The sequence below is a fragment of the Solenopsis invicta genome, chromosome 6 (genome assembly GCF_016802725.1).
Source record: "Solenopsis invicta isolate M01_SB chromosome 6, UNIL_Sinv_3.0, whole genome shotgun sequence".
NCBI lineage: Eukaryota > Metazoa > Arthropoda > Insecta > Hymenoptera > Formicidae > Solenopsis > Solenopsis invicta.
The window spans coordinates 18,285,138-18,298,183 of record NC_052669.1 but is presented as its reverse complement, the minus strand read 5'-3'; the positions used below and the strand labels follow the sequence as shown (position 1 = coordinate 18,298,183).

Below are 13,046 nucleotides of genomic sequence, written 5' to 3'. Positions count from 1 at the left end.
GCGTAATACGAGCTATGCGATGTAAAAAAAAAGAAATAAACAATGTTGCCGTACATACGTATTTGTTCACGTTCGATAGCGCTCTCAAACCGGTTTGAAAAACAGGATACTCTGAAAAATTTCCCTTTCATTCTCCCTTATTAAAAATGTATGCAACTGACATTAATTCGTTGAATGATGAATAAGTAAAACAAGGTAACGTTGCAATACGTGGCATTAATTATTAAAACAGCTGATCGAATAGAATTCCGTTGATCATCGAGCTAATGACGAGTCTTACATGACATGAGAACATCGCCTGATATATGTGAGACGTTCAACTTGACCATTGGTCGTCGTGCAAAATATCAAAGTGCTATTTCCAGAAATATCAATTACATAAAAATATAATAGAACCTCGTCGTTCGCGAATTTTTTTTTCGTCTTACATCTCAATCGTGATATCGTATATTTGGCACTCAGTCGTGCTTTTCAATTTCGCGAAGGCAATCTTTTATCTTCCTAAATCTATCTACACTGAGGAAAACATTACAAAATTTTAATAAATATTTATTCAAATAGTACTAAAAATATATTTACTAAATAAATGTAAATGTATGTATATTTATTTAATTCAAGAACGGCTAATTTAATTTAAATCTTCTTCTTATAGAATAAATATTTATGTACCATAAGTAAATACTTCATTAGTACTATTCGAATAAATATTTATTAAAATTTAGGAATTTTTTCTCTTAGTGTACACGTCAACGACAGTCCTGTTATCACATCTGCCGATCTTCCGCACCCAAACTCTTCGTTAGTGCACCTTCCCCTCGAGAATGCATTGGCGCGGTGCAGTCTCGAAACTTTCTCGCGTTATCCCTATCCGCGATAGCAGATGGTTTGCTTACGTCACGGCCATTCGCGGTTATCGACCCTTTGGACATCGCGAATGCAATTACTAGTCACCATGTATCCGTGGCTTTTATGCGCAGGCCATAGGAGTTCCTCCGCAGGCGAAAATGGAGTAACAAGAGTGCACCGCCCGCGGGTTTCTCTTCAACGACCTCGATCGTTCAACCGCACAGAAGGAGAAAGCAATGCGGTCTTCTGCCTTCTTCCTCTCCGCGTTGCGGTAACCCGCGATTCGTGCAATGGAGATCTCGATTATCCAAATGAATTCCTTTCGTGTTGCTCGAATAATTATCCCGTAAGAAGTATGTCGCGATAGCGCACGAAAAAACCGTTTCTCTCTTTGTCCAAAGAGAAGGAAAGATTTAGACGAGATCCAAGTATTATCTAAAAATACTTGGAGTATTCATTATTTTAAAGAAATTTCTTTGCTTAATAATATCTACTGGCTTTTTAGACATAAAATTATTTACTTTTATCAAGATTTTATAAGCAAAGCATTATCTTACTTTGACTGGCATAAATCTTATTAATGTGAGGAAATGTAAATCCTGTTTAAATTCCGCATTGGTAATAAAGTTTTATCGGGGTAATAAAGTTGTTAAAAGTGAGAAGTGACTAAGATAATGATTAAACAATTTTGAGTTCTGATTACTGCAAAATAATCCCGGAAAAAATTTTTTCCATATAATTATAATTGTATATCAAATATGTTTATATATATATATATATATATAAACGGTTTTTTTGTGCGCTATCGCGACATACTTCCTAAGAGATAATTATTCGAGCAACACGAAAAGAATTCATATATATATATATATATATATAAAATGAAATATATATAATCATACATAATTGTATATAATTTTTTATACATAATTGTGTACAATTTATAGATAATATCTATTTCATATATTATGTATATTTTATTATGTATTATAATATGTATACATCTATGGACAATGGACATATTTGATATATAATTACATATAAATAATTTTTGTTTAGGATATCGTTTTTCTGCCATTGAAATGACGTACGCAGAACGAGATGACGATTTAATGAAATCGAGAAGTGTCACTGTGCTAATACTTTAAAACAGATCTACTATGTGCGCACGTGAAGCTACGGTCGTTTCAGTTATTCGATTCCTAATCGAGACATGCGCGCGCGCGCTCTTACGCGTCAGATTTCGTAATTAAAGCGTAGTAGTAGTAAGAATTTACGTCACGATGTACACCCACTTTTTCTCGCGCTGCGATTGGCTCGTCGTAAATGATCAGTCGAGGACGAATCCACCAGGGCCGACAAACAAGATTGTTTTTCATTCGTGACTACTTCCTGATGCGTCGTAGCGTCGATGTCAATGGCGCGATTATCGCCCACACATATTTACCTATTTTACTTTAATATATTATCCGAGAAGCCTAAGGCCAATATTTAATTTGTATATTTGAGATTGTCCTAAGTACAGTCTTAAGGTATCATAAATTAATCATAAATTAATCTGTGCCGTATCTTAAGACGGTTTGGAAACATAAGGATTACATGAATAGCTTGAGATAAAGCTTTTATGCTCTGCATATACAAAGATTATGTGTTCTAAAAATTTTTTTTTGTGAGTAATGTTTTCCTAAGACTTTTTCAGAAAGATAAAATGTCTTTTCTAATCCCTTATAAAAGGGAGTATTCGAACAAAACTGGCAGTTCCTCAAAATCTCAGTGCACTGTACACACGACATATTAAATGGTTAGTGTCAAGTCCAACAAGCGAAATATCAGTAAGTATAAGTGCAAGTTTGTAATTGTAATATCTATTATAAAGATTGACATAAATAAATTCCTTTGTTAAAATAGTAATTCTCGCGAATTCAGTAGGAATTCAAAGCTGATGATAATGTAAAACGATGGTGATGTAAAAAGAAATGAAAATTTGTGTTAGTAAATTCTAAATAATATTCGGTCATAAAAAATTCCAAAATTATCGTTTTCTTACGTTTGTTATTTCTGGTAAGAAATTAATATTTGTATTCTGCTCGGTGAATAGCAAAGTGTAGGACACCCGTATAATTTTTATTGCAAAATGTTTTTCAAATATATGAAAAATGAAATAGAAATTATTAAATAAATATAAATATAAAAATAAATATAATAATGAAATTTACATATAATATTGTAATTTAAACATTAAAATGGCAGAATATAAAAATAATCTTCTAATTTTATAGAACTTTTTCAATTGCACAATTAAAATTTCTACCATTCGGCCAGAATTTCTCAATAAAATCAAAATAAATATTTTAAGTCAGCATTCGACTGTGCTACAACTCGTATTCTAATTCATGGTCAAAATCGAATGTTGTAAAAAAGATTTAAGCAACGGCGTTTTAATTAAAGCAATTATATGCCATGTGTAACGTAATTCGTCTCGTGATTATTATGTTGAGATTTACAGTACAGAGAGCGCCACGTAACGAGGTTGATTCCACGTCGATAACGAACGTCGAAAATCTCTCGGTAGAGATCGACTTTACCTTATTAAATGGTAATAATAAATAAATGAACAAACGAAGAAACAAGCATTTATATGTATAAATTTTCCGTTGCAATTTTAAATATTCAACATGAAAAAATTAATTAAAAATTCAGCCAGATACAGATGAGAAAATAATTTTGTTGGACCATCGAAATAATTTTAAGGACGCCCAAGCATGATAATGATGCTGCAAACAATTTTGATCTTCTAGAAACCAAGTTAAACATCCAATACAATTTTTTTAATGGTTCAACAAAATTATCTTCAGATCTGTCTTTCAACAAAATTGTTCTTTTCTGTACACTGAGAGTACTATATTCAAATGACTATTTTATATCAGACCAGTAATATTTATTTCAAAGAAGTAATATTTACTATAAACGAGTAATGTTTATTCGCGTGATATAAATAAGTTATTCGAATAGTACAAATAACATATTTACTTGAATTTCATAATTTTTTTCTCAACGTAGCGATTGAAACTTCTGATCTAGAAAGATAACAAAAATTTTTGGACTTAGTATAACTTATTGTAAGTTATAAATAAGAGCTTATATTTTATAACTCAAACAACCGATTCTTATTTACGTAAGATAATGTTCAGATCAGACGATAAGCAATAAAACTGCGTACAGTGAAATTGCGTTTTAAATCGACATGTTTTGTGTAAATTCTTTAGGTATTTCCGACAATATTTTTCGTTTTTCCTCTTATTCTTTATTTATTCATTACAGGTGGCTGTGCTATAATTAATTAAGTGCATATTTATTTTTGATTGTTGATTGTTCGAAAAGACAATCCGAAAGATTAACGGGAAGAAAGAGGGGATTGATAATTCGACAATCGGATTTATTTGAGAAAATAAAATAGCTTATAAAAGCGATAGGGTCATAGGGATTTGGCCATAGTCTCGTTGCAATCACCATGAAGTACGTTTACGTTATTCTGATAGTTATCCCTTTGGCTTCGGCCGAGATAGAAATTCCGTAAGTGTACAATAACATTTCATTGCTATTAAATATTACTATTTTGAATTAAATTTTTAACATTTTAATGTCAATTTCTTTGCACACAGAAAAAAATCTGTTCTAAAATTTTAGAAACTACATCTAAATGCACATTATGTAGAATTATTATTATTATTATTATTTATACTTTCTTGTTAGTTCTTTTATTTCACTGTGTAAACTCTCTCTGTTTTACTTTGAAATTTAATTCCTTTTTAGAATTATTATATAAAAAGTATAATTCAATTTAATTAAAATTAAGATAAATTTTTAATAATTATAGGAATATCGTCAACCAAGAATCGTTCGTTAACATAAATAATCTTGTGGATCGTTTTATTCCTGAAATTTCGCAATTTATTATCAAAAATAACTTGGACCCGCTCACTCTCCCATCAACTCAGATAAAATTATGGAATACTTTGGTAAGTAATGTTCTTAGGAAACTTCATTTATAAAATGAAATATGTAATTAAATCCCGAGACGCGTTAATTATTCGTTACGTTCGACTAGATGATAAATATTTGCCGTAACACTACAGCAAATCTTTCTTTGAGAAATTACGGTTCAGAAATTAATTATAAACTTGATAGTTCAATTACAAACTTCAGCGTAAATCCAGTAATGCCGTTGAGAAATCAGTTATTTACGTAAGAGAGTCCGTTATTACGGCAAACGCGTGCGCGTTCGCTCACAATCGCGAGAGGTTGCCTCGAAAATCGGGAGAAAGCTGGGTTTCGGGGTCAGAGCTGGGATTCGAGGTCAGCGGGCCGCGATGCGAAAGCGAGCGCGCGCTTAATCTCGGGGCCGTAGAAAGCGAAACCGAAGAGTTGGGGCCTTGGACGAGAGCGAGAGTGAATCCCGGGATGACACTTTCGAGCGTTGACCTTGGCTCGAGGTGGATCACGGTCGAACGCGGAGGTCATCCCTCGCCTCCTTTTCGCCGATCCCTTTTTTGACGCTTCGAAGGTTAACGCGCGATAGCTTTGAACTTGGATGAGAGTGAAACCAAGGTTTCACCCGGTAGATCGAGGTAGAAGGCGAGCTCGGGCTCAAGTTCAATGCTACCGTTCAGCGCAAACATTCTTAAACTCTTCCCGGATCATGTCGGGTGCGCGAATTAAGCCATTTATCTTACTGCAGTATCATGAAATTGGATAAGTTCGTATCCAACAGAGAGAAAAAAAATTCGAAAGGCTTTCCGTGAAGAGAATTATAAGAATTGATGAATAAAATGTTTTTAAGAATATTAAATGTTATTTTATAATTGTACGTTTCTTAGCAACGTTGACAGTCGTATTAACATCTTAATATTATATTTATTTTTTTAATCTACTTTTTGTTGGAATTAATTATTTATTGAATACCTGTGATATATTTGTGCAAAAATTAAATTAATCACATTTAAAAGCAAAGTGATTCGGAGCATATATATAAGCTTTGTAATTGCGCCATTGCAGAAGAGACGTGTTTATAAAATTTTCGCCGATAAAGCACATACATTGTTTTCGGTTTCGCATTACAAAGTATCTTATTAACGATTTTCGAGCGTGCATGCAGATAATACAGTTGCGACGATAAGTAACGAAATCTTATACGTCTCGTCTAACCATTATATCACCATATCATTTTCATTAGCTTTGATTAAGGATAAAATATCCTTAACTCAATTATTTATACGATATGATAACAAAACTACATGTACTGATTTTGCTAAGACATAATATGAGAGTAAATTTTATACCAGGCACATCGAAACATTTTGAACCAATCCCAGCCAATGATATACAAAGCCGACCTCGTTTTACACTCCGGAATATTGACATATTTGTCCAATTTGAAGCGTTATGGCGACGCTCTCTTAAATTACGAGGACAAAGCATTAAAACTGAATGTTAGCTTCGAATTTGAACTTTTAAAGGTAATGTAAATAGACTTTTCGTTCTTTCATTTCTCAAAAAGCACGCTGTTATTTTATTCTTAACGTAAAATGTAGGTTTAAAAGTTATAAAAACAACGCTACAGATCATCCTAATATTCTGTCATGCAAATAATTTTTTTATATTCAGGGATCGTACAATTACATCGTAAAACTAGTCTTTTTCAATTTGGATGGCCGCATTTTAGCTGCAGCGGAAAATGTGCGCGTTAAAATTAATATTTCATTCGATGCAATAAATTCCATTTTATCTCTCGACGATTTTGAATTACAAATTCCAGGGTAAGTCTATTAATTACACGTTATTAAGTAGAATACATTTTTTTATGGTTCATATTATATGTATATATGAAAGTCTTTCGTAAGCTTAATTATTCAATTATACATTATATTATTGCAGTGATATTAAAATCACCATCGAAAATAAGAACGGACTGGTGGAATGGCTGAACACAGCCCTAATCAATCTCGCAACTCCGTTCATTAAAAATACCCTTACGAATGTCGTTCAGCAGGAAGCGTCGAATGCAATTCGAACTTCTCTAGATAAAATAAATCATGTAATCTCTCAAAGCGATTAGCTATTTTCAAAAATTACGGAAAACGATCGTTGATTTTCTAATACGAATATAATTTTCGATTATATAAGTTTTGAATATAATTTTATATCCTACGTTTATAAATACATTATATATTTTTTTCAATATTTGTGTATTTATTTATAAATGCAATTGCTATGTGAACCTATTTCATCGATATAATAAGAATCGTTCAAGTGCAATTTTGATGCTGCAATCATTATCCGGCAAGACTGCGTCATTAAAAACAAAATTTTTGTAAGGCCTGATTGCATCAACGTTATTTTAGCTTTAAACGAGACTCAAACGTGTATTCGTCTATATCATTCCTTCTAAATAAATAAAGACAGACACGCGTTTAAGTCTTATTTAAAGTCGAAATATTGATGCAATCGGACTTGCATCACCTTTATACCGTTCGTAATATCTAATCACTTAGAATATTATCAAATCGATAAGACGTGATCCAACAGATGACAACAGATGGACAATAAATATAGAAGAAACCGACATATTTTCCTTAGTTAACTTACTAGCGTCATCATGGCTGGTCAAATATTATACTTGACTTTTCTCTTCGCGCTCGTAGTGTGCATGGTGCATGGTGCACCTCTTGCAGCGAAATCGAGCTAGTAAGTTCGTATGCTCGTAACATTTGTAACTTTATTCGTTAAAATAAATAACTTTATTCGTTTTTCATAGCTAAATCTCTGCATTGTATTTTTATAACTTGCAATAAACTTTACGATAACTATGAGGACTGCTACGACGTACTTTCTTAATTTCTTGAAAAATAAAATTTAAAATAAAATTTAGAAAGTTCATATTGTGCAAAGCAATATAAAAATAATTAAGCCAACAAATAAGCGAAATAAGGTATTATGGTATAAAATTATCACTTATTATTTACAAATTTGTTAAAACAAACGTTATAATATAAAATCTTCCTCAGCGAACAAAAAAAACAAATTAATAACGTAATGGATTAAGACACATAATAAATACAAAACAACGATCGTCCGTTGTCAACTGTTTTGTTTTATTCTGTCATGATTTCGTGTTGCGCTAATAAAATTATTACTTTTTAAAAGATTCTACTCCTTTTCTTGACGAGCGCGTGAATCGTGTGTGAGAGTGCGCGAGTGTGCTATCTGTGTTTCGCGAGTACGTGTGCGCGAGTTCTCTTTCGAACGTAACATTTTTTAGTCAGGTGTTCGCAAGTCCGATCGTCCATATTGGGCGTAACAATATCCTAATCTATTATGTTGTTAATTCGTTTATTTTTTTTTTTTTTTGTTTGCTCAGGAAGTCTGTGTCAGTCGAAACGTTCATTTTCAAAATTTTGATAATTAATAAACTATAATTTGATACTTGTGTCGTTTTATTTCATTCGCTTTTGTTGGCCTAATTATTTTCACTTAAAATAATACGAACTTTCTGAATTTAATTAATTTTATTCGTTAAAATAAATAACTTTATTTGTTATTGGATTGTTTCGTAGCTAAACATTGAATTTTATGAAGTGGAAAAATTTTCTTTCTCATGTAATGCAACTTGCAATTAATTTTACGATTCGACGTATTGCTTCAATTTCTCAAACAATAAAATTTTAAGTTTTTATGTGTGCTATATATGCACTACGAAAATTATATATTATAGTTTTGCTTAAATTGTAAAACAATCGTTCAAAAAACATGTATTTCTGTGATATGCAGTTTTTCGGATGATGATATAGACATAAGGGCAAATCTTGATGATACAATTGATCGTCTGTTGCCTTCCATACGACAGACAATCTTGAAAAATGATATGGATCCTTTGAAATTACCCGACTTCTCCGAACCTATTTTCCCAGATTTGGTATGTAGAATGAAATCAAAAATAAAAGTTTGCTCCTGAATTTCTTAAATTTTGTTAAAAGTAAGCACTGATATGTCAAAGCTTATCTTCATAAGATATCAATGACAGATGGATGTTATTGATGCGTTTCATTCCGACTGTATTTTGAAATAATGTTTTTAGGTTGGGATATTTAAGGGAAACGTCGATCTTAGTAAAGGGTGGTTGCAAAATTTGTCATTATTAAAACGCTCCAATCACGTGACTGCAATATACAAGAACAAGCGTTTGACGATGGATTTGAATTTGGGATTTAACGTTATGGACGTAAGAACAAGATAACGTGACGCTAATATTAAAACATCATCATAATTTATAAGAATATTTTCAAATTGTACTTATATTTCCAGGCTAATTACTCATATAATCTGAAACATTTGCTGTATAAGAGAGACGGTGATATAAACGTTCGTTTATTCGATCTTGATGTCAACGTCGTGATGACGATCGATTTGAACGAGTACAACTTGATTCTTGATTCCATCAGTTTTTCTAGTGTCCGGTAAATATGTTTTGCTTTTTTACTTTTTGTATTCTCTTTGTATTAAATATTTGCCTGTCGCGCGTAAAAGATTACACGTGTGGACTTTGCACGGTAAATCCAGCGCAGCGGCAAATGTTTATCAGTTCTTGCTATCGCAAATTGTAGTCTACCAATTGTGATAAAGCGCACAATGAGTTATTGAACAGGTGAGCAAGAGCAGAGCAATATGTAGATAATAATCACAGTCCAATATCTGCATATTGATAATATGCAATTGATAAACGTCATTGAAAAATAACAGTAATCACCTTGTAAAGATTCTAATCTAATTAAACTTTATCGTAGTTTTTTTTTCAAGATATCTCACAATACTTTTTAGCTTTGTCATTGACACGTGTACTCACAAGTATTCTGTTTTTAGTGATTGTTATCATATATTGATCTAAATCTCTTGACTTAATTTAATTTATAAATTACCATGAGTACGTCATAAGCTTTTACGAATCTTGTATAATAGAATCTCTCCACTTTTCTCGTTTTGCAGGAAGTTTGATATAAAATTCGAAGGTAATCTTCTGGATCGTATTTTGAACGCTTTAACAAAACTAATCACATCACTGTTCAAAAATCCCATATTACGAATTGTCGAGAATCATGCTCAATTGATCTTTAATAAGAAAATTGCGGAATGGAATACAATGATTCCGCGATCAAATCGCGAGGAGATCATAAAGACGTGGCTTGACATTGTAAATGTACCTAAATCTTAATTACTTTGTTCTATGAAATATTGTTGTTTATTTTGCAAAATATAAACCTCCCCCAAAAAACAAATAAGTCTTTGAGAATTTTTTTAAATCATATCATACTTTCAATATCATGAATTTTATCACCGAATTTCCCACCGATTCCCAAACATTTTCTTATCCAAAGTCCAAAGTGATTTAATTCGTAAAATTAAGTTTGATGAGACTGAATATTTCTTTTCAAAACTGATTTGTCAATGTAAGGTATCCTCGCAAGTATACAAATTTTTTTCAATTATTTTTATCTGAAAAAAGACATTACCCTTATCATCCAACAATACTACTTCGACGATAAGAGTAAATAAACATTGGTAAACAATAGTTAGATAAACTATCTAAAGAAATATTGCGACGAGTAAATGTAAGCATCGATAATTAAGATAGACAGGTGTTGAGCTCACAGAGTGAAAACTGTTTCGTGAGATATACTGTGTACATGAGCGTCGGTAAACTATGGTAGTTACGATGGGCAAACGGCGAGTAGTCAAACTGTCTAAAACGACGTTCAATATGCATTACTTACAACATTGTTAAGCCGCAACTTTGCGCGCACTCCTGCTGCTTAATCTTATTAAACTTAGCCAGGTTTCCCAGGCACGTCGCGTCTTGGCGCCGTTGTTTCGATCTCGCGAGCGGCGATAGCGCAATCTGCATAGAGATAGCTCCATGAAAGTCCACGGGGGGTAGTCTCCGGGGATATCGCGAGAGGTGCACGCGGTAATCTTGTTTATACATACAACATTGCGGATATCGTGAGCATGAACCGCCGATCGATAATGTCGCCCGATTCTAGGTGCTAATACTAATACTAATATTATGTGTACTTCCTTTTATCCATCTCGCTCTATACCCTTCGTTGAATTATCCCTTCTGATCCCCGATTTATCGGACTTTATTACTCAAGATAATTTGAAACTTTTAATAGAAATCAATTTATTGATATAGAGTAAAGATAACAGCGAATGGTGAAATGAAATGTTTCAACAAAGATGTTAATTTAGCAAATTATACTAGGCGTTCTCACTTTACTCTTGTCAGTAATCAACGAAGAAAATTAATTTATTATCACAGGAGTTAAAGCTTAATGACATTGACTTTCTCCTAACGAACATTACGCGTTACTACGCACATGCGACGGTGGTTGCCTGTTACCAGGTGTATCGGATACAAAGGCCACTTATTTACCCGTATAAATTAATTAACGTTTGCAACTGTGCACAATCAGTGTACGTGTATGTTATTAAAACAGCATTTGCAAACACAGATTTACCGATCATACCAAATGCAGAAAACATCTCTGCTTCACGTGTAAACGTTTTATTCCAATTACCATTTTTTAATTACGTTTGCACGTAGTATTTTTTTAATTGTACAATCCTTTTATCCAATTATCACTGCGTAAAATGAGTAAAAAAAAGTATTCGTGCAGATGGTATTTTTTAAACCCTTGTTTTTTTAAAAGTAAATATATATAAATAAATAAATAAATAAATAAATATATATATATATATATATAAGGATAAAAGGATTGTACAATTAAAAAAGTACTACGTGTAAACGTAATTAAATTGGGATAAAACGTGTGTGTGTGTGTGTGCGCGCGCGCGTGTGTGCGCGCGCGCGCGCGTGTGTGTGTGTGTGTGTGTGTGTGTGTGAGGTAAGTGCAAGTCTTAGTTTTTTTTTAAAAGATATTACTCTTGTTACAGTATGTCGATATTGATTTATGAAGGAAACACATGTTGCTGGATAAGTGATTTTAATAGCTACGTATAAAAATGTTGGTGCCTCAGTTATTTACAGCGTTATTTTGTATAAGAAAAGAATTTAAAAAAGAATATTTGCGTCCGATTATAACATACGAGTTTCGGAAAGGAATAAAAATAATAGATGCTATAAATATTGTAAAGCTAGAAATTTTCCAAATTCAAAATAAATTGTTTTTATAGAATCTATCATTTTTATTTCTTTCCAAAACTCGTACATTGTAATCACACATAAATATTCTTCTTTTTTGGATACTGTAAATAATTCAAATAAGACCTTTTTATTATAGATAGATTTTAACGTCACGTTTCTAATATGATTCCCGTAATGTCTTATTATTTGGCAGATAATATAAGAGCAGAATTGAATAAGTTAATATTGTTTTAATAAAAATTAAGTTAAATTTAATGACTTATAAAATTATTTTCGTTACCTTAAAAGTTATATAAACAAAAACTCAACTAGTTAAAAGTAACATTTAGATTAAATTAGGTTAAATTAAAAGTTAATTTTGAAAAGCATTATTCATATGAAATTAAAAATTCGTAAGCTTAAAGTTAAATTACTTAAAACAATTATATATAATATGGATCATCAAACAGATTTTATATTTTATTTATAAATTAAGTTGCTTATAACAGAGAAACTTTTTTATACAGTAATGTATTTTTTCTTAAAAAATTTTTTTCTCTTTTATAGATAAATTTTCAACTTGAGAAAAACGTGAATAAATTAAAGTTTAGTAACGCCAAATAGGGCAGTCTTTTGCACTGACTCAACATATATGTACAATCTATTATTATATTAAGTAATATAAGTACAATCTATTATATTCATTATTAATAAATTGCTAATTAATATTTTCTTTCTAAAAATATATGGTTTAAAAAAATCCTTTGTACAAATACCTTTTTATCGGTACTCAATACAGATCTGACTTATCACATAAAACAGACATGAATGGCATACACGTTAAGACTCCCTATTCTTACGCGTTCTATTTTGCTCGACTGAGAGACAGTCCGCAATACCTCAGTTGTCAAAAGGACAAATCGCGCGATTTATGACAGAATCGCGTGCCTGCATTATCCACGATGATGCAGAGACATACCAATCCGGCTTATGCTTCACATAC

General features: G+C 31.8%; 2 protein-coding genes across 2 annotated transcripts; both read left to right on the top strand.

Moving 5' to 3' along the window:
• The first annotated feature begins 1,865 nt into the window (after positions 1-1,865).
• On the top strand, positions 1,866-7,081 carry LOC105204001. The gene is made up of 6 exons (XM_011172976.2): positions 1,866-2,678; positions 4,168-4,419; positions 4,724-4,865; positions 6,189-6,362; positions 6,511-6,662; positions 6,781-7,081. Exons 2-6 carry the CDS (start codon positions 4,358-4,360, stop codon positions 6,959-6,961), a joined length of 711 nt encoding a protein of 236 aa, XP_011171278.2. The 5' UTR covers positions 1,866-2,678; positions 4,168-4,357; the 3' UTR covers positions 6,962-7,081.
• Positions 7,082-7,462: 381 nt separating this feature from the next.
• On the top strand, positions 7,463-10,178 carry LOC105204000. Its single transcript, XM_011172975.3, has 5 exons — positions 7,463-7,590; positions 8,674-8,818; positions 8,981-9,124; positions 9,208-9,359; positions 9,886-10,178. Exons 1-5 carry the CDS (start codon positions 7,502-7,504, stop codon positions 10,109-10,111), a joined length of 756 nt encoding a protein of 251 aa, XP_011171277.2. The 5' UTR covers positions 7,463-7,501; the 3' UTR covers positions 10,112-10,178.
• The last annotated feature ends 2,868 nt before the right edge of the window (positions 10,179-13,046 follow it).